Source organism: Silurus meridionalis, chromosome 17 (genome assembly GCF_014805685.1).
Source record: "Silurus meridionalis isolate SWU-2019-XX chromosome 17, ASM1480568v1, whole genome shotgun sequence".
Lineage (NCBI taxonomy): Eukaryota > Metazoa > Chordata > Actinopteri > Siluriformes > Siluridae > Silurus > Silurus meridionalis.
The window spans coordinates 13,643,186-13,670,007 of NC_060900.1; the positions used below are offsets into that span (position 1 = coordinate 13,643,186).

The window sequence follows — 26,822 nt, forward strand, 5'->3', positions numbered from 1 at the left end:
TACTATTGCAGAAAATAGCTCTAGCACATCACTCAATTACTGTTAGATTTTTTTGAACTGCCTTTCTATAATCTCGGGGAGTGTAATATACTTCTAAAAATGGCTAAGACGGGAGCATCCACAAAGGTTTGAAGTGCTGCCCTGATCCCAGCTGGTGTGTCTCATGAGGTCTCGGTGGATTTCTCCTCAATAAATCTCTCGTTATGGTTTTTGCGCTGTAGATGAGAAGCTGGTCATGTGACCTGGCCACAGCTCCACAGGAATCAGAGGCCAGATTCTCTTATCATACTGACCAGAGTGAGACCTGCAGACTTGTTCTCCACAATCCACAATACTGCTAATCTACTGGAATTTATATATATATTATTATATATCAGTGAAGGGCAGTTCTGAGGGCTGAAAATGTGAAAAATCGTGAGTCACGCAACTCTTTATTAGTGGTGAGCAGAACAGCATCTGGAAGGTAAAATCTTGTGTGGGATTTTGAGCACTACACCTGCAGACGCTCATATTGGTCTGCTTTTCTTAGTCAGGAATGGGAATCTGAGGCTATATCTACACTATTCCGGATAAATTTGAGAATGGCATTGTGTCTTAAAACACTCCTTTTGTTTTCACTCGTTTCTCGAAAGTTGCACATCCATCCGCAGTGATTAAAAATCATTTTTGGCAATATTTTCGAAAGCCTCCGTCTACACTGGGACGCGAAAACGGCATTTTCAAAATGATCTATTTTGGAGAACATTTTAAAAAAGCCGCACTTTCATTAAAAATATCACCTCAGTGTGGACATGGCCTAAGACTCCAGTTTCTGCAGGCTCATTGAAACAAGACACTTATATTCTGGAAAAAGATGCTTAGTCTTTTCTAATTTAGGAATCCAGTTTCAAAATACCTGTACCCAGTGTTTTTTATTTAATGTAGCATTCAAACTGGCTAAGCAGAAAATCCTATGAATGAGCTTGTGTACAGTGTTAGTATTGGTTATATACAGTATAAGCTTTATACAGTTGTGTTTAATCATGTAACCTGTGCTTCAGTTTAAATCATTATTAATTAAATTCATTTGTGCTTTAAAGGAATCTTTTGTTGTACAAAATGCACAACAGGATTTGTCATTATTGCACATTATTGCATATAATGTTTGTGCAAATTGAGATGCTTTTCTGCTTTCCGCAATTGTAAAGAGTGATTATGTGAGTTACCAGTTGGGTTTCTGCACCATTTTGTCTAAACTTTGGAGACTCTGAAATGTTAAAATCTCAGGAGATCAGCAGTATCTGAAATACTCAAACCAGCCTCTTATAAAAGCAAAAGCCACGGCACAGTTAAAAACACACACGTGCTCTCACGTGTGATTTTATCTTATTTGACGTTATTAAGAAACTTGAACCCGACTTAAAAAGACAGTAGGGGATACAGTAGGGGAGCTCAGTAAAACTTTGCGGAACATTACGGGCCGTTTAGACCAGCGCGCAGACGCATGCTCCGAGCGTATTTTTGCGCTCGAGTCCTGCTGGGTACCATGTGTAACATGGACATGGTTTCTGGCTGGAAACACTACAAACACTGTATGCTCTGGTGTCGGTTAAAAATTTAATGAAAATTCTGTTCCTGAGGATGAGGGTGAAACAATCGTTGTGATCATATACAGTGGTAAGGCATGTTTATAATAATCTGGTGGCTGCAGCTTGTCACACAAACCCAGCATGCTTATTAGAAGCAGTGAGTCCAGTGTTGTGCGATTGTGGGCTTTTTGCACACAGCGATTCTTTGTTTGATCTTTCTCTCTTTTTTCTGCATGACAATTCGGTGTGGTGCCCTGGTATAAATATACTCTATCATGCATGTAGGTCATTTTTAATGTGCGCCGAACATTCTGTAGATGTCCCATGATTTATTATAATGCAGGGTCAATGCGCAATATAGTGAGCCTATAATTACATGCCTAGTATTTAACTATAATGAAATTAACGAGTGGTGAAAGGCGGATTATTGTTATTCAATTCATTTTTATTTGTAAAGCGCTTTTACCAATGAACATTGTCTCAAAGCAGCTTTATACAGATAATGTAGTACGAAAGAATGAGTAAGATTGTTCTTTGTAAGTGTAAGTTTGTGGCTAATGAGCGACTGTGGTGAAGGAAAAACTCTCTGAGACGGCATAAGGAAGAAACCTTGAGAGGAACCAGACTCAAGAGGAAACCCATCCTCATCTGGGTGGCACCGCTGAGGTGTGCAGTGATTATCAAATGCAAACTGTGGTCCTGAGTCAATATAGCAGACTGTTGAGATTAAGTACAGTCCGAATCCATCCTCAAAGCTCCTGTGTTACTCCATAAAATGAATCTCCAGGCTGTTGATGAGGAACCATCCCCAGCTGCACAAAGTCACCTCCAATCGAAGAGAACACCATCCAGAGGCAGGCCGGGATGAAGCGGGCAGATCCGAGAAGGGAAAGGGGGAAACTGGTCACTGGTACCTCAGGAGCATGTTTAACTTGCCTGAGAGAGAGAGAGAGAGAGAGAGAGAGAGAGAGAGAGAGAGAGAGAGAGAGATAGATATAAAGATATGGAATTATTAAGTATCCTAAAGACACTGTGTAGTTTGGGATTCCGGCAAATCTCGCTATGGCAGCATAACTGAAAGGGGGAGAGCCAGAAGGTAACACAGACATGAGGGATCCCTGGGATAAGAGACGACCCACCGCACCACCGTCATATTTCAAATTTTAGCAATAATATAATATTAAGCAACATATCTTTATCCAGCATTCATTCCAACATCCCATTTTTGAATTTTTTTCCAGCTTCCATTTTTCCATTGTGCTTAATATTGCAGGTGTGTTTCCCAACAACAGAAAAGTGTACACGAATAAAGCTAATATCTTTGACCAGGTTTCAGTAAAACTTCCAGTCCAACTACTGTAATTTTCGGACTATAAGCCGCTACTTTTTTCCCACGTTTTTAACCCCGCGGCTTAAACAACGAAGCGGCTTATTTATTAATTTTTTCTGGGTTTTTCCCGGTTTCACAAACTTCAAGCCAAAAAACTGAACCCCATAACATTAGACGAATTTAATTTCCGAACGGAAACGAAAAATGCACCTCACCTGTGTTCTGAGCTGCACGGCATCGGGAGAAAAAACTTTTTTCTTAAACGTACGACGATGCCAAAAGATAAACTCCTGAGAGATAAACTTGTGCTTTTTAATTTTTCTTGGCAACAGTGTTACGGGTTAGTCAAAGAAACTTAGAAATGAGCATCAGAAAATAATAAGGACATATTCCTCGGTCGCCACACATGCAGTAATAGCGGAAAAATGCGGCGGCAGCCTATTCCCAAAATACCGCTCTGCTCCTAAAGGAAGCGCAAAATATTTCACCTGTTACACACAGACGTCTTTCGTTAAAGCCTGTGTAAAGTTCATTAGTTTCAGTGTAGACGGCTTATAGACAGGTGCGGCTTATTTATGTTTAAAATAAAAATCTTTGTCAAATTCAGTGGGTGCGGCTTATATATGGGTGCGCTTTATAGTTCGGAAATTACGGTACATCAGAAATCACACCAAAGACCCGAAACTAGACTTTTGCTTTCCTGTTTGTGTGTCAGCACAAGTGTTTCAACTGACCATCCTTTTGTCCGTTTATCATGTAGAGTACCACAATATTGCGACCAACATTGTCAAAATTCCAACACACTTTTTGCCTGTTCATTAGCTTTGTAAAGTTTCGAAAGGTATTTACCTGGTGGAGGCCATCATCACCATTAGCTTAAGTTGGGAATATTTAGTCACTTCTGGAATATTCGCCGCACCAGACATTTTATGTGTTTGGCCCACTTTGCTCTTATAACACCATTATTTAACGTCTTTGCAGCAGCAAATAAATTCCGTCGAGTCCAAGCTGTGAACATTGGCCGCCTTTGACTAGCGATTTTTATCGTTCGTGCCACAGTTTTAATGCGAGGCAGAAGCCGCGTTTTTAAACTGTTTTCACGTTTCCTTTCTCGATGATGAAGCAGCAGCGTTTGTTTTTATTTCCTACATCATGCTTTCCATATAACATATAAGACACTCTAGGTGAGTGTAAGGAAAGAAAGCAGTGCTTTCTTTGGGAAAATAGAGCGTAAAAAAACACAAACCCGGTGCCTCTATACCAAAAATAACATTGATTCAAGTTTATTAATCCATTCTTCATACGCCATCTGCCCTATTTTGCTTGGATGCAGGTGTTTGACATGCCAGTTTTTATTTTTATATTATTGATTTTCATGTCGCTCTCTTAATCATGTGAATCAAGGTTGGATGAACAGTGGTGAACACATTCTACATCATGTGATTGTGTTAGTATTGATTTTGGAATGGGATCTCTTTTTAAAAATTTTTTATTTGTTAAGAGACCGCCGGGAATTTTCGGCGCCTGCAGCTCTCAGTACCTAAAAACAGCGTCCAGGAAGTAGATTCTCCCTATTTCATCACTGTTTTAATGACTCACTGAAAAAACTAGACTTCTCTTCAGGCTTCTGTTTATTTATTTCTGCTTTCTGTCATGATGTATTATAAAAGTAAGAGTTAATAAATGCCCGTTGCGGCTCATCGCCAGACCCCGGGGTGATGATGAATTTGGCGAGATAGAGTCTTTGCACAGGGCAGGCTCGAGAACAGCTGCATTTCACAAGTTTCCCTGTGTTTTTATTAACACATTGAATAATTACACACGCCGACAGCCAAGTCGGAGCAGCACGCCTCTTCCAAACGTTTTTCCCCTGCCAACATCATCTGCCAGAGATCCCCTTCTCTGGCACACCAGAGAAATTAACGATTCCTTAAAAATCTCCATCCCTAGAAGGTGATAAAGTGGAAGAAGCCCCCCCCACACCCTCCTTATCAGCACTCTAAAATCACATCAATACTAATCTAGCAATAGGAGGCGGAAATAAAAGGCAAACGTGCCACTTATTGAAGGTGGTTTTTTTTTTTTAAGCAGTTTGATTTGAATAAAGTTGATGGCCTTATTTGTCAGAACATTTTGTACATTGTGAGCTCCCTGGAGAGCAAATGTTGAACAGCTTGTTTGCAGCAGGAGTCTGGTTGTTTTGAGGAAGCCGACTTCATGGAAAGAGTTATAAATTCATATTCAGTAGGAATAAAGGTGCTGTCCATGGTGACTGGGACAGATGTGGAAAAAATGGCCTTTACGATCCCGAGCTCATTCGGGAGTCCGTCAGTGTCAGATGCTTATTGCAGCTTGCAAACAGATCAGATTGTGCTTTTACTGAGTTCCTTGTTTAGTGCCACTTGTTTCCCAGAAAATGCGAAGGAAGCAGGCAAAAATACGCCGAACGATCGTATTGCTTGTATGAAAGCGCAGGTAAAGCTCAACAGTGTGCCAATTTGAGTGTATGATGCTGCTACAGGTGATGTGTTGATAGAACACTACCTTGCATTCTCAGAAAGAGAGAGACACACTCACTGTGAGGTCTTGTACTTGACACCCTTTTGTTTTGCAAACAAAGAAATCACATTTCTCCATGAATAATTTAGCCGTTTGATACACAGCCGGTCACCGGGGCACACGCCGACTATAGCTCAGATGTATGCGCATGCTGATGAGCTGTTATGCAAATGCGATACTCGCCGCTCTGTACGCGAACTATAAGATGCGCCACGCTTGAGGGATTGAAGTAATTAATTTGGTCATGCTTTACATTCCAGTGTTTTTATTGCAGCGTGAGAACCGGTGATGTGCCCACATATAAGATACGTAGAGCTTCATTATGTATAAATTACCCAACGGAAATTTCACAGTGGGTTCATTTGTGGTGAAGTAAATAAAACACCATAAATAGTGATGTCTTAAGGATCACAACTAAGTCTCAAGTCAATAGGGGGTAAAATATACAGGAAACGCTCATTTAAACTGATATGCATTAATACATTTTTCCCACACGCTACGAGTTTGTGTTGGACTGTAATGAACTGTCAGCAGTTTAAACTGAAATGTACACAACTTTTATGTAGGAATAAATATTTAAAAAAGAGATAGGATATTGACTTTAGGCAGGTGCATATGAATGGTTTTATGTGTTAATGTTCCACTTCTGGTCAGTAGAAAAGGGAATATTTAGATTGTGCTGCAGATTTCAGGGCGTTACAGAATCACGCTGTGCCTTAGCAGTGCACCCGGAATTTGCCGAAACCATTTTTTTTTTCTGTTTACATTTCTTTATTTGGTTTTGATAATAGTAATTGTATTTCTCATTATGATTGATCTGTAGTTGTATCAATAGGTGGTGGCACAAATAACTAGAATGACAGATTTTTTTCGCTGCCTGTTAATGGTATAGCCCTAAAATGGGGTGAAATTTGAGTTTCACATTAGCTTGTTGGTTGTTTTAGCTGGGTTTTGGTGTTGTGTATCGAGTGTGCAGCAGCGATATGGTGAGCAATTACGTAGATTTTATATCGTTTAAATGCAATTGTACGTATCTACAAGTACATCTCAATAAATTCGAATGTAGTGGAAACATTCGTTTATTTCAGTAATTCAACTCAAGTTCTGAAACTTGTGTATTAAATACATTAAATGCACACAGTAGTTTGAGTCTTTGGTTCTTTCAATTTTGATGATTTTGTCTCAAATTTAACACAAACCAATTAAAAAAATTCTAATACATGCATAAGTTATTTGCATGTATTACACATTTTAGTGAATTGTTGGCCTTCTGGAAAGTATGTTCATTTACTGTATATGTACTCAATACTTGGTAGGGGATCCTTTTGCTTTTATTACTGCCTTAATTCGGCGTGGCACAGAGGTGATATGGAAGACCAGGTTTCTTTGACAGTGGCCTTCAGCTCATAAGCATTTTTTGGTCTCTTGTTTCTCATTTTCCTTTTGATAATACCACAAAGATTCTTTGGTGAGTTTGCTGGCCAGTCAAGCACACCAACACCATGGTCATTTAACCAACTTTTAGTGCTTTTGGCAGTGTGAGTTGGTGCAAATTCCTACTGGAAAATGAAATCTGCATCTCCATAAAGCTGGTCAGCAGAGGGAAGCATGAAGTGCTCTAAAACTTCCTGGTAGATGACTGTGCTGACCTTGGACCTGATAAAACACAGTGGACCAACACAGACAACAGCAGATGACATGACACCCGAAACCACCACTGACTGTGCAAACTTCACACTGCACCTCAAGCAACTTGGAGTCTGTGCTTCAACTCTCTTCCTCCAGACTCTGGGACCTTGTTTTCCAAACAAAACTTGCTCTCATCTGAAAAAAAGGACTTTGGACCATTGGGCAACAGTCCAGTTCTTCTTCTCTTTAGCCCAGTTAAGACGCCTCTGACCTTGTCTGTGGTTCAGGAGTGGCTTAACAAGAGGAATATAACCACTGTAGCCAAATTCCTTGATACGTCTGTGTGTGGTGGCTTTTGATGCCTTGACCCCAGCCTCAGTCCATTCCTTGTAAAGTTCACCCAAATTCTTAAATCGATTTTTTCTTGACGAGCCTCTCAAGGCTGCATTTCTCTCGGTTGGTTGTGTATCTTTTTCTTCCACACTTTTTCCTTCCACTCAACCTTCCATTAACATGCTTGGATACTGCACTCTGATTGCCTTCTGTACAACTGTCAGATCAGCAGTCTTCCCCATGATTGTGTAGCCTAGTGAACCAAACTGAGAGACCATCTTGAAGACTCAGGAAAAATTTGCAGGTGTTTTGAGTTGATTAGCTGATTGGCATGTCACCGTATTCAATTTGTTGATATAGTGAATTGGTGGGTTTGTGTTAAATGTGAGCCAAAATCATCACAATTAAAAGAACCAAAGACTTAAACCGCTTCAGTCTGTGTGCATTGAATTTATTGAATACACAAGTTTCACAATACATTTTTAACTCTTTTCTACGATATTCGATATTTTATTGCGATGCAACTGTAAATATCAGTTATATTTTTGGATTTTTTTTTTTCCTTTTTCCAGATGTTTGTATTTTTCTTTAGTTACTTGGGGTTGCACGTGTAAATCACTGGATTCTTTCTTCTGTTGCCTCACTAACGGTAAACGCCACCTTGAACTATGTGCCGTTGTTTGGCATCCCAGCAGGCTCTGCTTGATCACAAGGGGTGAATTCCAAAAATTTTTTTTTTAAATGTATGAAATTTAGTTAAAATGATTATTTGAGACCTGCCAACATTTTTGCAAATTTTTTTATAGGAGCTTCACATTTGAGTCTTCTGTCCTTGAATAACTGATGCCTCTCAGAAGCTCTGCCCCTTACTCCCTTTTTACTTTAGTAATGCTTTGGCTGGTGTTCTTGTTTTGGCTGACTCACTTCCCATTATGGTAACAAGAAAAATGTTTAACATCAATATGTCTGATGTAACTACTATTACATTAGTACGTAGTTGGCTGCGGTTGTTTAGTACATCAAGCTGGCTGCATTTATCGGGGACATTTCTGTTTGAAAATGATCAGATTGAAGAATTGATGGAAAAAAGCTAGAGAAATTTAAACAAAGACCCACCACTTTACACATGATTTTAATGGGAAAGATAATTGGAGAGTAATGGATAGTAACACCTGTTTGTTTGCTGTTGTGCATCAGTCACTGCTAATATGTGCTCATACGGTTTGAGCAGTTCAGCTACGAAAAACAGCTGCTGCGTGAAAACATTTCAGGAACACGTGCTGTTTTGTAAAAAGGATGATATAAAATTTTGCTTTTATTTCATGTTAAATGTGTTTGGTATACCAATCATTCATATAATACTGTAGGTAATTTGGTATAATTATACAGACGTACAATAGAATAATGAGACTACAGTACAAACAAATAAAACAGAACCGGTTTATTCCAGTCCAACAGTCTGGGTGCTCCAATTTATTGTTTTATGTATAGAGGATGGAAGCATGATGTCATTTAGTCTTTGAATCTGCCAAATTGGTAAATAAGCGAAGCTGAACACTGAATATAAAACAGTTTTGTTTCCGACTTTCACTGCTCTTTTGAGGGCCATCAACAATTCGTCATATGCGATATGTGGAATAACTTTTATTTATCCCGTACTCACGTGTAATTCTTGCGTTTTTTCTATAGGTGCACACTTTGCGTTTGAAAGTGAAGGAATGTTCATTGTATAAATTCTCTATAACGCATTGCTTTTAAATTCTCACGTCTGATTGGTCAGACTGTGTTAACGGACGTTTGTATGACCGCATCTCTGAAACAAGTTTCCGATTTAGTTGAAGTTGCTGATTTAAGTGAATTCACTGGTTTTAGTGACCCATTTAATTTGCAACTTCCATAGTAACCTACAGAGCTAGAGATTTTACCGATAGCTAGTTGGGACCGTACTCGCCGATTAACCGATTAATCAACCGATAGTTAAAAAAAAAAAAATGGATACTGAACAATAAAACAAACAAACACTCCGTGTGTAATTGTACTGAACTTCATTACAATGAAAACAGTACTGAATCATGAAAATGTGCTAAAGGATATAAATACGAATATATTAATTAATAAATATGATTATATACTAAGTAAAATGTATGTTGTAAATAATAAATATAATATAGCGCTCTCTGTGCAGCACTACAAACAAACAGCAGTCAACTATCGGTGTTGATTAATCGACAAAACTGACGAATCGCTCAACCTCTATATATTTAAGGGTTTCTGTAAGAAAGCAGCTTCAGTTTCATTCCACTGCCTATTTCTGTAGTATATGAGGAATAAAACAAGTAATAATCACATCACAACTGCACTTTTGTCTTTTTTCTAATCTACAGTGTATGTCGTAAGACACGTGGTGCAGCTCTGTTATTTTGTGTCTCGGATTAAGACTTTAGTGACTCCGTCTGCATCTGTGTGAACGTTTTTGACGCTTGATGATGCACACACAAACAGAAATCCTTCTGTAGCTGTACTTCTCTGTCTTCCTTTGTATGATTATTTGCAGGGGTCTATTCAAAAACTCCTGGAAGAGATAAGAATACTTTGACTTGAAATTCTTGCATAAAAGAAAAAAAGGAAAAAAGCAGCAGCGTTGCTGTGTCGGTGCTAATGGCAGTTAATGTCATCCTTTTTAGAAAAGAAGAAACATAATGGCGTACCAAAATTGTGCTAATGGCCTGCACTCTGTCTTCCGCCTGTTTCATCCTTTGTGACGAATGATGCCTTTCCTGTAGAAAGAAGATTTTAACAGTCAGCAGTGAAACCTGCGTTTGCTCGTCTAGTCTAATTCCGAGAATGTTTGCCGTCATCGGCGATTCTTCGTATTGCTCCCTATTGAAACTACAGCTGCACCGCGTCACTGTCTTTCCTGTATCGTAAAAAAAAAAAAAAAAAACGCAGGTGAACAGGATCGCTAATATTTGCTCACGCCGAGCACAAGCTATTAAGCGTTTGCTCTTCATAGATCTGCTAACACGCAAAGAACCCAGCAGGGTGAATTCACGCTGCGATGTTTGCATTAGCGTTTCGCCGATTTTGTTTTTTTCCTAGTGTTCGGCTAAAGGAGTTCGGAGGATAAACTAAAGCGACTCATTTTACACGTGCTCACAGATTCCCTAATACAGATTCGAGCTTCAAGTAAGTTTTTCATGCAAATGCCTAATTCCTAGCAGTTGCTTTTGTTTTCTCTCTGCCACGTCCCTACACTACGAGAAGAATCAGTATGAGACATCTTTCCGTCCCCTTCTTCCCGTTGTCCCACACGCGCTGAATGGAACGACGCGGTAAAACACGAGCGAGCGCGCTAAAGACGCCTGCGAGCAGATGGAGGCATAGTGAGAGAAAAGGAAAGGGTGATTATCTAAAGATGGGGAGATGATTAATCTTCTCCTGTGAAGTGAAGCTATTGATTGCGGCGTAATGAATTCAGGAAAGGAGAAGCAATGGTGGAAAGTGGTGCTTAATACAGATATTTGTTGGGTTTTTTTGCTTAGTGAAAGAAACCGAAAGCCTTATTAAACAATAATTCAGCCTAATGAAGCTGAACATCTGTAGTGATGAACAAACAACAGGGTCTTTATATATATATATATATATATATCCTACACTGGCTTGTTACGCTGATGTGATCTATACTAATGTTGCAAGTCATTTCTAAACCATTACATCTTTATATTTTCAGTAAAGGTTTGAAGTTGTCTCATTATTTTGACTACCACACAATTTTCTTTCATTATCAGGGAAAGTTCCACAAAATGTTCATCCTTTCATAATCCAATGTCCATTAAATATATGTTGCTGGACTGTTCTACTTCTTCTACTGCTTTGAGAAATGTGGTTTATTCTGTTAATACTTTTGACAAGGTTTTTTATTTTTAATAAGTAATCCAAATTAATCCTTTTAAGGATTTTAGAAAAAAAAAAAAAGAATCTTAAACATATTTAGTTTTGCCTTTGTATAACTAAACCTGACTTTTGACTTGAGCATAGCCATAGAAGCTGCATGACATTGAGAATAATGTATTTTGTGTAATAGTAAACGAATATAGATAGTCATATGTAACTGATAAAACTGAAAATGACTAAATGATTAAAAAGAACTAATTTTACTTTAAATGGTTGATTATATCTCAGACCACGATATGAACTAAAGTTTGTAGACACCTGACTATAAGATTCTATGTGCTGTTTGACCATTCCATTACACACATATTTCCCCATTTGCTGTTATTATAACCTGGGAAGATGTTTGACTAGAATTTAGAGTGTGCGAAGAAGTGACTTGCTCATCAGGGATAAAGTCAAGTCAAGTTTATTTCTATAGCGCTTTTCACAACAGACATTGTCTCAAATCAGCTTTACAGAATGCAGCCATGGCGACTGTGGCAAGAAAAAACTCCCTTAGATAATATGAGTAGGAAACCTTGAGAGGAACCAGACTCAAAAGGGGAACCCATCCTCATTTGGGTGATATCGAAAGTGTGATTATAGTCTTTAAACAATACAGAACACTGGAGAGTGAGAACTAACATGAACACTGGAATGTAAGATTATGAGAAACGATCTTTCTACAGTCTTATACGGTCATTTGAGATTATGAAACCAGGAGCGACTGAGCAACTCATAAAATAGCTCAACATTTGAGATCATCACAGATCCAACACCAGCTTCTCTATGCCAGAGCCTTGAAACACTCAAAGAGGTCCAATGTCCAATAAATACACATCATTCAGCTCAACTGTTAAGTTAGAAACGAGTTTATTAGAGGGACAGCGCATTGTAAGACGTTTTGGAGACAAGGTGAGGGAGGCGAGATTGAGATGGTTTGGACATGTGCAGAGGAGGGACATGGGGTTTACGGTAGGAGAATGATGAGGATGGAGCCACCAGGAAGAAGGAAAAGAGGGAGGCCAGGAAGGAGGTTTATGGATGTGGTGAAGGAAGACATGCAGGTAGTTGGTTTGAAAGAGGCAGATGTAGAGGACAGGGGGGTATGGGGACGGATGATCCACTGTGGCGACCCCTAATGGGAGAAGCCGAAAGAAGATGATTCTAACCTTAACTGTTAAATTCTGTAAAGCTGCTTTGAGACAATGTCCGTTGTGAAGAGCGCTATAGAAATAAACTTGACTTGTCTATTTTTATGCTGGAACAGATTTGGGTCTTTGAGTTGAAGCGAAAGCAGAATTTAAGACTTCATAATTGTGTGCCCTCAACTTTCAAGTGGAAAGAATCGTATATGGATATGCCAAGTCTTTCAATTAATCAGCATTGGTATGTGCATTGCATGTGAAAAAATGCGAAGGATATCTTTATTTCCGTAAAAAATGTGTTTAGCAGTCAACACAAGAACTTAATGGTTTGTAGAGCCGGATGTTTTACCTGAACCCGGGAATAATTAGCCCTCATCAGAATTGATTGGTATTCGACTTTGGTCTTCACACTTAATTTTGAGGCTTGATTGCAGGGTGGGAAATTTCTGAAAGCAAGTGAAGCCAGTCTGTTATAAAGCGGAAGAATTCTGTCAATTTTTTTTCCTTTATTTTCTTTATTTCTTTATTTATTTTTACCTCTAGGGTCCTGAGCTTCTTCTCTGAGCTGTTAGGTGTTAATGAACCATTAAGTTCCAGTCATTAAACCGATTCATAGGACTCATACGTTATTTGTCCCACATCATCGATGCAACTGTGCATGCTTATGAGTGAACTTCTCTCTCTCTCTCTCTCTCTCTCTCTCTCTCTCTCTCTCACTCACTCACTCACTCCTCACTCACTCACTCACTCACTCCTCACTCACTCACTCTCTCTCTCTCTCTCTCTCTCTCTCTCTTTTGTTTTGTCTTTTTTTTTTTTTTTTTGTATAACTAAACTGACTTTTTTTTTTTTTTTCCTCAGAACACATTAGTGTGTGTTCATTATACCAGATGTTTGCTTTGATGAAATTCATGACTTCCAGGGGAATTGTACAGGCCGTGCTGGTGTTTGTGTAGTCTGGACTGGATATTGCAATTATCTCGTGTGGTACTTGCAAAATGCCTTTTGTTTTTACGGAAAGTAAAATAAATGAGCTCAGAATAACGAAACTTATTAAACTTATGTGTTGGGTTTATGAAGCTAATTTGCAGCGCACTTGGACTAATATATTTTAATGGTACAGTTTGCCTATTGCAGATGTTTTCACTCGTTTTATTTTTCAATAACGAATGGAAAATAAAGCCTAGTTTTGTGTGTGTGCAAAAAAGCCGGAGTTATTAATCTCAGTATGTTATATGCTATATCCTCTGTAGCTGCGGAACCTGAGCAGCCTGGATCTCCGGCACATCTCAGAGCTGAACAACGAGACAGTGATGGAGGTGGTGAGAAATTGCCGGAAACTCAGCTCCCTGAACCTCTGCCTCAATTGGAGCATCAACGATAGGTATGTAATTCACACAAGCACCGTTTGTCAAACGGTCAAAGGCGAAACCAGCACGAATCAACAGGAATTACTGAAATATAAAACAAGCTGAGCCTGCACACACTGGCTGCCTGCGTGCAACACATTAAATCATGACATTTTTGACAGATGATAAAGTGTGAATTTTTTATAAGTGTTATAAATAAATAGGTAACGGGGAATTTAGGCCTGAGTGTATCTGGGGTATTATGCTGAATATTTATGCCTTTTCCAGACCAGACATTGTAATGCAGACAGTGCAGACTCACGAAAAAACCTGAGATGATCTGTGCTTCATACTCTATATGTGGCAGGTGCAGAGGTGTTGCTTTTTTATTTCTATTTTATTAAATAGACTCCTGTTGCTGAAGAACAGAGTTGAGAAACAACCAAAGACACCGTATCAAGACAACAGTCGTGCTATATAAACATTTGAAAAATAGCTACACTACGAGCACCACACAGTGCATGGAAGAAAAGATATTTAAAAGCTGCAGTGTTTAACTGCACTCCCACAAAGCGCTACAACGAGGTAGGTGTGTGTCTAAGGTAGCAGCCGCTAAGAGAAAACAGAGTTTAAATGCGAGCACCAAACACACACACACACACACACACACACACACCATCATTTTAGTGTCACCACTATGCTGAAAATGAGCTACGATGTAGAATAACTTCTAACAAGCAATGCTCCTGTGATTCTTGGTGAAGTTAACGGTCAGCAGTCACAGATGCAAAGTAGCTGTACCTAATTAACTGGCAAATAGGTGTATGCATGTGTACTGTATATGGGAATAACGTGAATATCACACAGACAAGCAAACTTTCGGTACGTCTTTTTTGTGGAGCAAAGTGGCAGTTCAGCGGTTAAGGCTTTGGGTTACTGATCACAGCTGCCACTCTTGGGCCCTTGAGTGAGGCCCTTAACCCTCTGTGCTCCTTGATGCGTTGACCCCAACATCCCTACATCACTAAAATATACAAAGAAAGAATTTGACTGTGCTGTAACGTACATGTGGCAAGTATAAAGCACCTTAAAAGCAAGTAGCCTTTTATTTTTTATAAAATGAAAAATACTTAAATATAACAATAAAAGAAGACTAAAAAAAGACTAAATTGAAAGCAATGCTGTAAATTCGGGTCATCAAAATTAACAGGCTAATAATTCGTTAACGCAAGTTCATTTTACTGGCACTCCTTTTACTAACGCGTGATTAATGCAGCGCGCATTTCTGTTTGACCTTTTTTATTCAAATATATATATATAAATAAATACAAAAGAGGACGAAATTAAATCTTTCAAGGCGACACGCATTTATTCACGATGTCCTTTCTTTACTCGGATATAAAAAGAAAAATTCATAGAATGACAATTTTTAATCATTAAACATTTGCTTTGCGCCAAGTTTCCGCCACGGTGCACACTTCCGACAATTAAAACCATCCGTGTGGAAACATGACAAAAGATTGCATGAGTTTAAAACCAGATCAAGAGATTTAGTTGTTGGAGTTGTAGAGCAGCAAAGTGAGCAGCATAATGCGTCACAGCCTCGCATAAGGCCTTTTAGTCATTTTCAAGGTGGATCTTTGGTGAAGAGAGTTTCACGTCGGCTGTCGAGTTAAGCGTTTTCCATCCACTTTTCATTATGTAGCCTGATAGAGAGCACAGAGCTCATTTAGCTTTAGCTCTCTTCAAAGCTCTCAGCACACTGAACCTTAAACTCTTTGAAATCGTTGAAATGTATAAAAAAAATGTTTTGTCCTTTTTCTTTTTTTCCCCCCACCTTCTAATTGTATCTTTAGTGGAGCTTTCCCACCTCTCTTAGTTCGATATGAGCACCGTAACGCTGAACTTCACTTGCGTCTTTGATGGATACGATCTTTTTCGCCCCTTAAAGCGAATCTCTGACTTTAATGTTGAAGTGTCCTACAAACTGGCAAGATCTGAGACGAGCGGGAAAAAAAGCACATCTTCAGTGATTGGTGCTAATTGTCTTGATGTTCTTGGTCCTTTGATACATTTTTTATTACATACAAAGCGCATAACTTTTCTCCCGGCCGAATCGGAGGGTTCAGAAACATTAAAAGACAGATGGTTCGAGAGGATCGATTTGACGACAGCTTGGAATAAATCAGTACACATATTTTTTGAGTTGATTTATCTAACACTTTTATGCCCTTTTCAGTCTTCTTTTTGTTGTGTTTTTTTGTTTTTGTTTTCAAATTTGCCTATTGTGTTGTGTCTATAGTAGTTTTAATGATTAGTTGTTGTACAAGACATCGCAATCGCTACGCACACAATTCGATACAATCTATTCAAGAGCTGTTAAACAAGCTTTTACTTTTAATGGTACACTGTATTTTCCCAAGACAGTGCTGAGAGATATAATTGTGTATAATTGCAAAGAACATGTTAACAGTTAGTATGCTGTTAATCAAAACCTAGTGGTGGGAAGAAATAGAAAAGGTTTTTATTTTTTATTTTATTGTACTTGTACTACATTTTTTCAAGTTTCTGCTTTTAATCTGAGCATTTTTTCACGTTAGGAAATTTGTACTTTACTACAATGTAATTTGTTTATCTTCTTTTTACTCCAGTACATTTCAGAAAAAAAAAAAAACCTACTGTTCTCTGTTTGATGACTTCATACATTGTGTTAAATGAGCAGCTGATGCGAGACTTTAAGCCTGTGTGTGTGTGTGTGTGTGTGTGTGTGTGTGTGTGTTTGTGTGTGTGTGTGTGTGTGGGTGTGTGTGGAGTCAAGGATTTCTTGCATCACTAACTGCATCAATTTCTGTGTTCAAATGTACGCTATATGGACAAAAGTATTGGGACACCTGACCTTTCCCGTCATATGCGGTTCTTCTCCCAACTGTCCACAAAGCTAGTGGCTTGAAAATGTTTTGCATTCACTTTGAAACCCAAACCTGTTTCAGCAGGGCAATGCCCCTATGCACAAAGTGAGCTCCATGAAGATGTGCTTTACATGGTTTGGAGAGAAAGATCTTGAGTGGCCTGCTATAGAGCTCTGACTTCAAGCCTATTGAACATCTTTTGGATGAATGTGAACGCTGACTGCACCCCAGTTCTCCTCATCTCACCTACATCAATACCTGACAAGACTAACAACCCTTGTGTTGTGGTTGATGAGCACAAATGTTTAGACGCACACTCCAAAATCTAGTGGAACATCTTCCCAGAAGAGTGAAGGGAATTATAAGAGCATTATTGGAAAGAAGTGCTGGTATGTTTATTAGAGAAGAGCCGATTTGTACAGGAATGGTCTACTCCCTGTTTGTCTTCCAACACTACAAGAACCTGCAGAGCAAAAGAGAATCCCGAACGGATATAGTGTTTTAGAACAGGGTTAGACTTTTTTTTTTCGTCTCTAGGACACCATTAAACAAGAAACTGCTGATACACACAAATAATCATGGAGTTACGTGTGTAGGTGCACTGGTGTATTATGCGAGTATGCTGTAAATCCACTGAAGTAAATTACACTCTGCTTTGTTTTGTTATGTTCTGCTCATCAAATAATGACTCACTGTAATATGAGCTCTTTGTTCTAAATTCTTTCAACTTTTAGGATTTTGTTCATATGTATGTAATCTATTGGCTGTTTCAGTAAACATGTATAAGGGAGAAAAATAGATGGTCAGAGCGGATGTGTAGAAGTGTGCACCAGGGAGTGGCTCGGAACAGGAAGCGCAGGACGATCTGATTTCACGTGTTGAGCAGAAGCAGGTGCTTCTCTCAGACATCTTTAAGTGCCTTCACTCTAAATCACAGGTGGGCGATTGAGATTATGCCCAGGCCCATGTGCTTCTGCAGAAGACATATTACCTATTTAGAGCTTCATCTTGTGCTTGGTGAGGCTTAACACCTGTGCTGTGTCAGGTCTGTATGTCTCATGGCTGAAATCGAGGCCAAGAGCAGATGATGACCACATGCTTCTGTAAAATAATATTAAGACTCTTCTGGTTCTACTGGCATGTGGGTTAAACGACAAATATCAGCCTTAGCACAGAAAAATAAGGCTCTGAACACTGACACAAAATCAGTCTCAGGAAAACGAGTCTAAATTCAGCTTCCTCCTATTCTAGGTCCAGTTCTAATTCATCTGTTTAAGTTATCAATGTGATTTCTGTTACTACTCAATTGATTTATATACAAAACTATAAATAAACAAGGTTATATAGAAGTTCATGGCATTTCATTAAAAAAATGACAAGAAATCAGTGGCATATTTAAATTCTATATATATATATATATTCAAAAAATGCAATATGTAATATGGCTGAGTTGTGAATTATGCCGATTTTTGTTCAGTTCTCGGTTCTAATTCATCAGATGGTGTCGATTCATGTACAAATTATATAAATACCTCATTTTTATAGTAACGACTTGCACATAAACAGTTCTTAGTGTAGATCCGGTGGCGTTTTCTGTGTGACAAGCTATTTATTTAAAAATGCAGCCTGGGGTGCAGTCGGCGTTCCAATTTATCCCAAAGGTGTTTAGCAGTGCTGAGGTCATAGCTCTATAGCAGGCCACTCAGGATCTTTCATTCCAAACAATGTAAACTGTATGTTCATTGAGCTTTAAAATCCTGGAACAGATTTGAACGCACTCTTTAAAGTAACCTTTCGAGTGAAGAACCACATATGGCTGGAAAAGTCTGGCATCCAAATATTTTTGTCTGTATAGTGTACATGAGATGTCATTACAACCCAACTTCAGGTCTAAAAGAAGTCCCGCTTTTACCACAGATGCTTTTATTACATGTAATTGATAAAAGTAGGTAATGTATTATTCCATAACTTAAAAAGTTTGAATTGTTACTGTATAAAAGGGAATTAACCCCCAGGGACTTACTGTTCATGGGAAATAATCTACTTTGATGGTCTGCATTATCAATTCAGTGTCAACAATGATATCGTTGGTGCTAAACTTGTGGAGGAATAAGACAGGATAATAAGAGTCACACCGTTAGAAATGTCCAAATGCACATGATGTCTTGGAATTATTTTGGTTTTATTTGACACAACAGTGTTCGCTACTTTATCAGATCAGATCTCAAAGCCAAATAGTAGAGCAATTCAAATCCTAGAAAGCATTTCACCCCTTTCTTTTTTTTTTCTCTTTCCAGATTATAATAATAAAAAAAATAAAAAAACAGAATAGATAGTTTCATAAGGAGAAAACATGCTGTGTTTTATTCATCCCCTGTTATTGTATTGATTTTTTTTCAGTTTGGCAGTCTCGAGTTTATCGCAGCTGTTTACACAATACCGAGTTTACTGAGTGCTGCAGATACTATTGGCTGAACTTTACCTCTCCTGTTATTTTATGAGTATGACTGAATTTATTTGAGAAACGCACAGTCTACATCGCATCGCTATCTCGTGTCTCAGCACACAGTGTCCCCCAGCCTTAGCTAGTGATTCCTTTACAGCATTTGTTTTGAGGATACTGAAAGAGTCTGGATCTCTGAATTGGTTATGATGGGCCTCAAGGGACTTGAGAAAATTGAAGGGGTGTAAAAGTTCTGAATTGTAGATATGCTGTAGGTCATAGGGTGCTACTATTTGATTTTTACACAGTCTCCCACCTGTATGTGACCACAAGGGCTTCAGCGAATCTGCTTGATAATGTGGTTCAGTGGTATGAGTGTCAGATTGCAGCCTGTCAAAGAGTGAGGAGAGTTAGTGTGTGTGTGTGTGTGTGTGAGAGAGAGAGAGACAGAGACATAGAAAGAGATAATGTATGTACCTGGGGCTTTTTGTCTGTGTGAGAATGCGACAGGGAGATTACCTCCCAGGAGGGACGCCAGTGACGCACTGCTTTTAGCCCTGCTTCCATATGCACAGCACATAAGCCTGTGCTGCTGAATCCACCCCTGCTGAAGGTGTCCGGGTTTGTGTGTGTTAGAGTTTGCTCAGCTTTACCAAGATTTCACCTCCACAACTCTGATTCCAAGTGCAAAAGACTTCATGCGAAACATTCTTTTTGAAAGCCTTCAAGTATGTTTTTTGGTTTGAATAAAAAAAAAAAACTGTTTTTATTGTTTTTGAGACACGCTCTTTTTGTTTCTATGCAACAAACCTGGGTAAAAGGCAAAAACACACCAGAATTGGACAGTAAGTGACTCAAAAAAAGTTTCATCCAAATTTGACAAGACCGGGAGAGATTATGTTAGCAGACTGACATCAAGAAGGAAGAATAATGGTTCGGGGTTGTTTTGGAGCAGAGAAGGTTGCAGACTCATTCCGTGTAAAATGAATCCTGAACCAACATGGCTACCGTTCAATACTTCAACATCATGCAATTCTGTATGAACTGTGGCTCACTGGAAGCAACTTCACTGACACGAAGCCTACATGTCGGCTCTGTAAGCGTTATTTACAGAGCAAACGGTTGGCTGGAGTGTTATCTGCCATTGAATACCTGCCCAGTCACCACACCTAAATCCTGTTGTACTGCAAGGTCATAACGAAAATCTCCAACGACTGAAGAACTTCTTGGGCAAGATTTACAAGAGACATGGCAAAGTATTTCACCTGAATGTTTGGAGAAACGAACAGCCTTATACACACTGAGGCAGAGTGTGTATAAAGCCGTTATTCATGCTAGTGGAGAAATTTTTATTTATTTATTTATTTTTAATGAAAATAACTCTGTACATTTATATATTTGTTTTATATTTATATTGTGTCTTTCAAAAACAATAAAATTATTTATTTATTCATTTTCATTTTTTTATTTTTAGACTTTTTAGACTAACTGTATTTGTAGTTTAGAAATTTCATCAGAAAAATAGCCTATATATATATATATATATATATATATATATATATATATATATATATATATATATATATATATATATATATATATTTTTTCTTCTTCTTCTTCGGCTGCTCCCATTAGGGGTCGCCACAGCTGATCATCCGTCCCCATACCATCCTGTCCTCTACATCTGCCTCTTTCACACCAACCACATCCATGAACCTCCTCCTTGGCCTTCCTCTTTTCCTCCTACCTGGTGGCTCCATCCTCAGCATTCTTCTACCAATATAATTCATGTCCCTCCTCTGCACATGTCCAAACCATCTCAATCTCGCCTCCCTCACCTTGTCACCAAAACATCCTACATGCGCTGTCCCTCTAATAATCTAATTTCTAATCTTGTCCATCCTCATCACTCCCAACGAAAACCTTAACATCTTTAGCTCTGCTACCTCCAGCTCCGCCTCCTGTCTTTTACTCAATGCCACTGTCTCTAATCCATACAACATTGCAGGTCTCACCATAGTCCTATAAACTTTCCCTTTCATTCTTGCAGATACCCTACTATCACAAATCACTCCTGACACTCTTCTCCACCCACTCCACCCTGCCTGCACTCTTTTCTTTACTTCTCTAACACACTCTCCATTACTTTGCACTGTTGACCCCAGGTACCTGAACTCCTCCACCTTCTCCAGCTCTTCTCCTTGCAACCGCATCACTCCACTGCCCTTCCTCTCATTCACACACATATATTCTGTCTTACTCCTACTGAGTTTCATTCCCCTTCTCTCCAGCGCATATCTCCACCTCTCCAGGCTCTTCTCAACCTGCTCACTACTCTCACCACAAATCACAATATCATCCAAACATCATAGTCCAGGAGACTCCTGTCTGACCTCGTCTGTCAACCTGTCCATCACCACTGCAAACAGGAAAGGGCTCAGGGCAGATCCTTGATGCAGTCCAACCTTCACCCTGAACCAGTCTGTCGTACCTACTGCACACTTCACTGCCGTCACAATGTCCTCATACATGTCCTGCACCACCCTCACATACTTCTCTGACACACCTGACTTCCTTATACAAGACCACAACTCCTCTCTTGGCACCCTGTCGTACGCTTTCCCTAAATCCACAAATACACAATGCAATTCCTTCTGTCTTTCTCTATACTTCTCCATCAACATTCTCAAAGCAAATAAGGCATCTGTGGTGCTCTTCCTCGGCATGAAACCATACTGTTGCTCACAGATGGTCACCTCTTTTCTCAGCCTGGCTTCCACTACTCTTTCCCATAACTTCATGGTGTAACTGATCAACTAAATTCCCCTGTAGTTACTGCAGGTCTGCACATCTCCTTTATGCTTAAAGATAGGTACCAGCACACTTCTTCTCCATTCCTCAGGCATCTTCTCACCTTCCAAAATCCTGTTAAACAATCTGGTCAAAACTCCACTGCCATCTCTCCTAAACATCTCACGCTTCTACGGTATGTCATCTGGTCCAACCGACTTTCCACTCTTCATCCTCTTAATCGCTGCTCTCACTTCCTCCTTACTAATCCTATCTACATCCTGCTTCACCAACTCCACATCATCCAAACTTCTCTCTCTCTGATTTTCCTCATTCATCAGCTGCTCAAAATACTCCCTCCACCTTCTCAACGCACTCTCCTCACTAGTCAACACATCTCCTTGTACTCCTGCTTACTTTTTTCATCACTTTGTCTATCCCACTTCTGTTTTGCCAACCTCTTTCTCCTTATGCTCTCTTGCACTTCCTCATTCCACCACCACGTCTCCTTGTCTTGCTTTCTATTTCCAGATGTCACACCAAGTACTTTTCTAGCTGCCTCCCTCATCACTCCTGCAGTAGTTGCCCAATCATCCAGCACCTCTTCACCACCACCAAGCCTCTGTTTGACCTCTTCCCTAAACCTCACACTACACTCTTCCTCCTTCAGTTTTCACCATCTTATTCTTCTTTCATTCCTCACTCTCCTCCTCTTCTTCTTCGCCTCCAAAACCATCCTACAGACCACCATCCGATGCTGTCTAGCTACACTGTCCTCTGCCAACACCTTACAGTCTACAATCTCCTTCAGGTTGCATCTCCTGCATAGCACATAGTCCACCTGTGTGCACCTTCCTCCACTCTTATACGTCACCCTATGATCCTCCTTCTTCTTAAAATAAGTGTTCACCACTGCCATTTCCATCCTTTTAGCAAAATCTACCACCATCTGCCCTTCCACATTTCTCTCCTTAAAACCATACCTACCCATCACCTCCTCATCACCTCTGTTCCCTTCACCTACATGCCCATTAAAGTCTGCCCCAATCACCAATCGTTCTTTCCTAGGTACACCATCTACCACTTCATCTAATTTACTGCAGAATCTTTCCTTCTCCTCCATCTCACAGCCAACTTGTGGAGCACCCTATCAGAAACTCTCTTCACCTCCACTACACTCTTACTGTACTCTTCCTTCAGAATCACACCTACACCATTTCTCTTTCCATCCACACCATGATAAAACAGTTTAAATTCACCTCCAATGTTCCTGGCCTTACTCCCTTTCCACTTGGTCTCCTGAACACACAGCATATCTACCTTTCTCCTCTCCATCATATCAGCTATCTCTCTCCCTTTACCCGTCATGGTACCAACATTTAACGTACCAACCCGAACCTCCACTCTCCTACACTGCTCCTTTCCCTGCCGTCTCCGTAGACGTCTTCCTCCTCTCCTTCTCCTCCTTCGGCCAACAGTAGCCCAATTTCCACCGGTACCCTGTCGGCTAACGATACCTGTGGCGGTCGTTGTTAACCCGGGCCTCGACCGATCCGGTATGAAATTCTCATTTGTGATCCGCATATTTGATTTGGCACGTTTTACACTGGATGCCCTTCCTAACGCAACCCTCCCCATTTACCCGGGCTTGGGACCGGCACTAAGAGTGCACTGGCTTGTGCATCCATAATGGCTGGGTTATATATATATATATATATATATAATTTCTTTTTTTATTTTTTTTTCCTTTTATTTTTTTCTTTGCAAAATACCATACATGTTGTTATATTTTTTTTATGTAACCAAAGATACTAGAAATTCTGGCAATGGCTTTATATTGTGTTTTTATTCCTAAAAGATGCATGGTGTAAAAGAAGTCAGAGTACACTGTGTTTGGTAGGAGCTAAAGCCAGTCAGGACAGTGTGTGTGTGTGTGTGTGTGTGTGTGTGTGTGTGTGTATGTGTCAGTCCAGTAATGGCAAGTTTCTCTGTGTTTTTTTGGGTTTCACAGAAATTGAACAAAGAACATTTATCTTTCACAGAAGGAAAAAATCAGAAACATAACAAATTAGTATAATAGTTCGGTCTGTAGTTTGGTCCTTCATGTTTAGGAGGCAACAGCAGCATTCAGATTGCGGTTCAGTTCAGTAGCACATTGCGAGATTCCAGCAACTCAGTAACTCTTTTCCCTTCTAGCAGAGCTTGTATTTAGCTACAGTAGCTAGTTACATGTTAATGAATTATTTATTCTGCACATCACATGCTGCTTATGTTCCAGAATAAGCATTAGTTACTCTGCAGCAGGTTGCTGATGCATGACCACTGTTGTCTCATCAGGTAGCCTCAGTAGAAACTAATTGGCTTCAGCTAACTTGAAGTCAAAGTTTTCTTCATTCATTTTACTTTATGTGTATGTAACAAGCTATATAGGATTTTTTAATTTTTATTATTTTTATAACACTTCCGTAACGGAAAAGATCCAATCCAACATTTATGTTCCAAATTGCATATGACTGTAGAAATAGTATGTCTACACCAGTGGTGTAGTTAAGTATACTACTTCGAGTGCATTTTGTGGTTTGGGACGCAGCCTAGAATTCTGCGTAAATGTATGCACCTGCACCCGTGAGCTTATTCTGCACAGTGGAAAAGGGCACGGCAAACTCATCAAAGTAGCATTTTTTATACCAATCTCCCGTAGAGGAGATGTTTCTGAGAAAAACTTGGCAAAAGCAAAGAAAATACTGCAAGTGTGCAACAGGGTACATAAGAGAATTGATCGAATTTTTTAAAAAGAAAGAAAAGAAGAAAAAACAAAACAAAATCATTGCATGTTTTATTGCTTACTAATGAATCATTCATACAGTCATTCATTTCATGCGTATTTATTTTTCCTCATTTCGTTATTTTAAAGGATCACTAGTGTGGTGTTTGTAATCTTTTATTGCTTTATTATTCTACAAAACCTCAGTAAGTGTCAATTATTTCACGTTCAAAGATTAGATTTTTTTTCTAATGTTCCATGGAGTTTATATTTGGTACTACATCTTCCATGGATTTCAAAGGGTACCCTTCTATGAGTGCAAAGTCTGATCTAGCAAATTCGTGTGCAAGGTAATATTCAGGAAAGCCTTGTGTTTTTGCAGAAGGGTTTTCTGCATCGATGCTTTAGTCACGAGCTTGCGAAAGCTAATCGCATTGTACAATCTCTCACCACACACAGCTCTGTCAAATTTAACCTTTACATAAACGTCTGTTTCATACAATAGCTTTCACCAGAGCGGACTGACCATAGCGTCTATACAGGGTTATTCAAAAAGAACCAGCTCATATCATGACACATTGGTTCAGTTCTCAAGCATCGTCATGGAATGAGTCAGTGACCAAATGAAATTTGTAAGGAATCTCAAGCACTTTATTGCTCATTGGGATAATAACATGGAGTTTTCTATTACTTTTCTCTTTTTTCCAAATATTGCATAATGAAATCGGTAAATTTTTTAATAACCCTGTATATAGTGTGTATATCAAGAGCTTGATCCTGTCAAACGATCTTACAGCGATGTAAGCAGGCCTCAGCTTTAAGGCAGTTTTTTCCACTGCTGAAGGGTTTGGGGTGTAAACAAATGGTTTTTTTTTTCAGTAACGATAAATGAGTATCCAATATTTCCAGATGTATTCGGTGAGCTGCGTCTTCATTCCTGCTGCATGGTGGGAGCTAAAATGCTCTGGACATTTGCACATTGTCCTCAGATGAGGTGTCCTTCAGTGCAATCTGTAACTAAAGAGAGAAGGATGCTCTTTATGGGACTCCCCCGTGTGTAAAGCAAAACGCCTCTCCGTAACACCTTTCCTCATGCCTGGATCACATATATGTCAAATGGGAGCGAATTATTGTTTAGAAAATTGCTTTATAGATTGGATCTTCACAGTGTGATCAAAGGAATGCTAGTGAAGACCGCTCTTTGGTATACACGATATGGACAAAAGTTTGTGGACATCTGACTATACTTTTTTTTTTTTTTTAAACATTCCATTCCACATTTAGTCCCCATTTGCTGTTATTTTAAACTTCACTCTTCTGAGAAGATGTTCCACTAGATTTCGCAGAGAGGTTTTGGAGATCTGCGCTTATTCATCCTTCGACGTTGGTAACGAGGTAGTGTGAGGAGGCCTGGGGGGGGTGCATTCAGGGTTTCAAATCATCCCAAAAGGTTGAGGTCAGAACTTGGTTGCAGGCACTCAATATCTTCCACTTCAACCATGTAAGTCATATGTGCAAGTGATTGCACAATTTTATTCTGCCACATCCAAAGGCACTGTACAATTGTGTGTCTTCAACTTTGTAGTAACAGTTTGGGAAAGAACCACATATGGCTGGGAAAGTCAGGTGTCTTAATACTTCTGACCATATAATGCATTTCCATTTTCTGTACCACTTGACATCCATACTTGAGATTTAGACCCTGTTCTGTTGGAGAAAGCCTGAGACTAGTCTGTGGTTTCCTTTACCTTTCCTGCTTTTCCCATAAGACGTAAAAGTTGGAAAAACCAGCGTCCAACGGTGTCCTCCCTCTTCTCGCTGTGTATTCATCAAAAATGAAAAAGACAGACCTTCTCTCTGAATCCTGCTAGATCCACACGTGGATTCAGGGAGCTTTTTTCGGCCTTCACGTTCAAAAAAACGACAAGAGGTCTTCGGGCGCTGATCCGTGTGCGAGTTTGGAGAGTGGAATACTCATCTCTAGCACGCGCTATGCTTCCTTCACACTCTCCCTCCTGACAGTTTCTTCCTCTTGAGGAAAGCAGCATTCATCTCTACCTGTGTGTC

General features: G+C 39.4%; 1 protein-coding gene across 3 annotated transcripts in view; it reads left to right on the plus strand.

Annotated features, from left to right (window-relative positions):
• fbxl17 (F-box and leucine-rich repeat protein 17) overlaps nucleotides 1-26,822 on the plus strand; it is a 235,068-nt gene that overhangs the window by 70,337 nt on the left and 137,909 nt on the right. For all 3 annotated transcript variants that reach the window (XM_046871166.1, XM_046871165.1, XM_046871164.1), the window contains one exon: nucleotides 13,754-13,884. In XM_046871166.1, coding sequence (XP_046727122.1) covers nucleotides 13,754-13,884 — 131 coding nt within the window. The remainder of the gene's footprint in view (nucleotides 1-13,753; nucleotides 13,885-26,822) is intronic.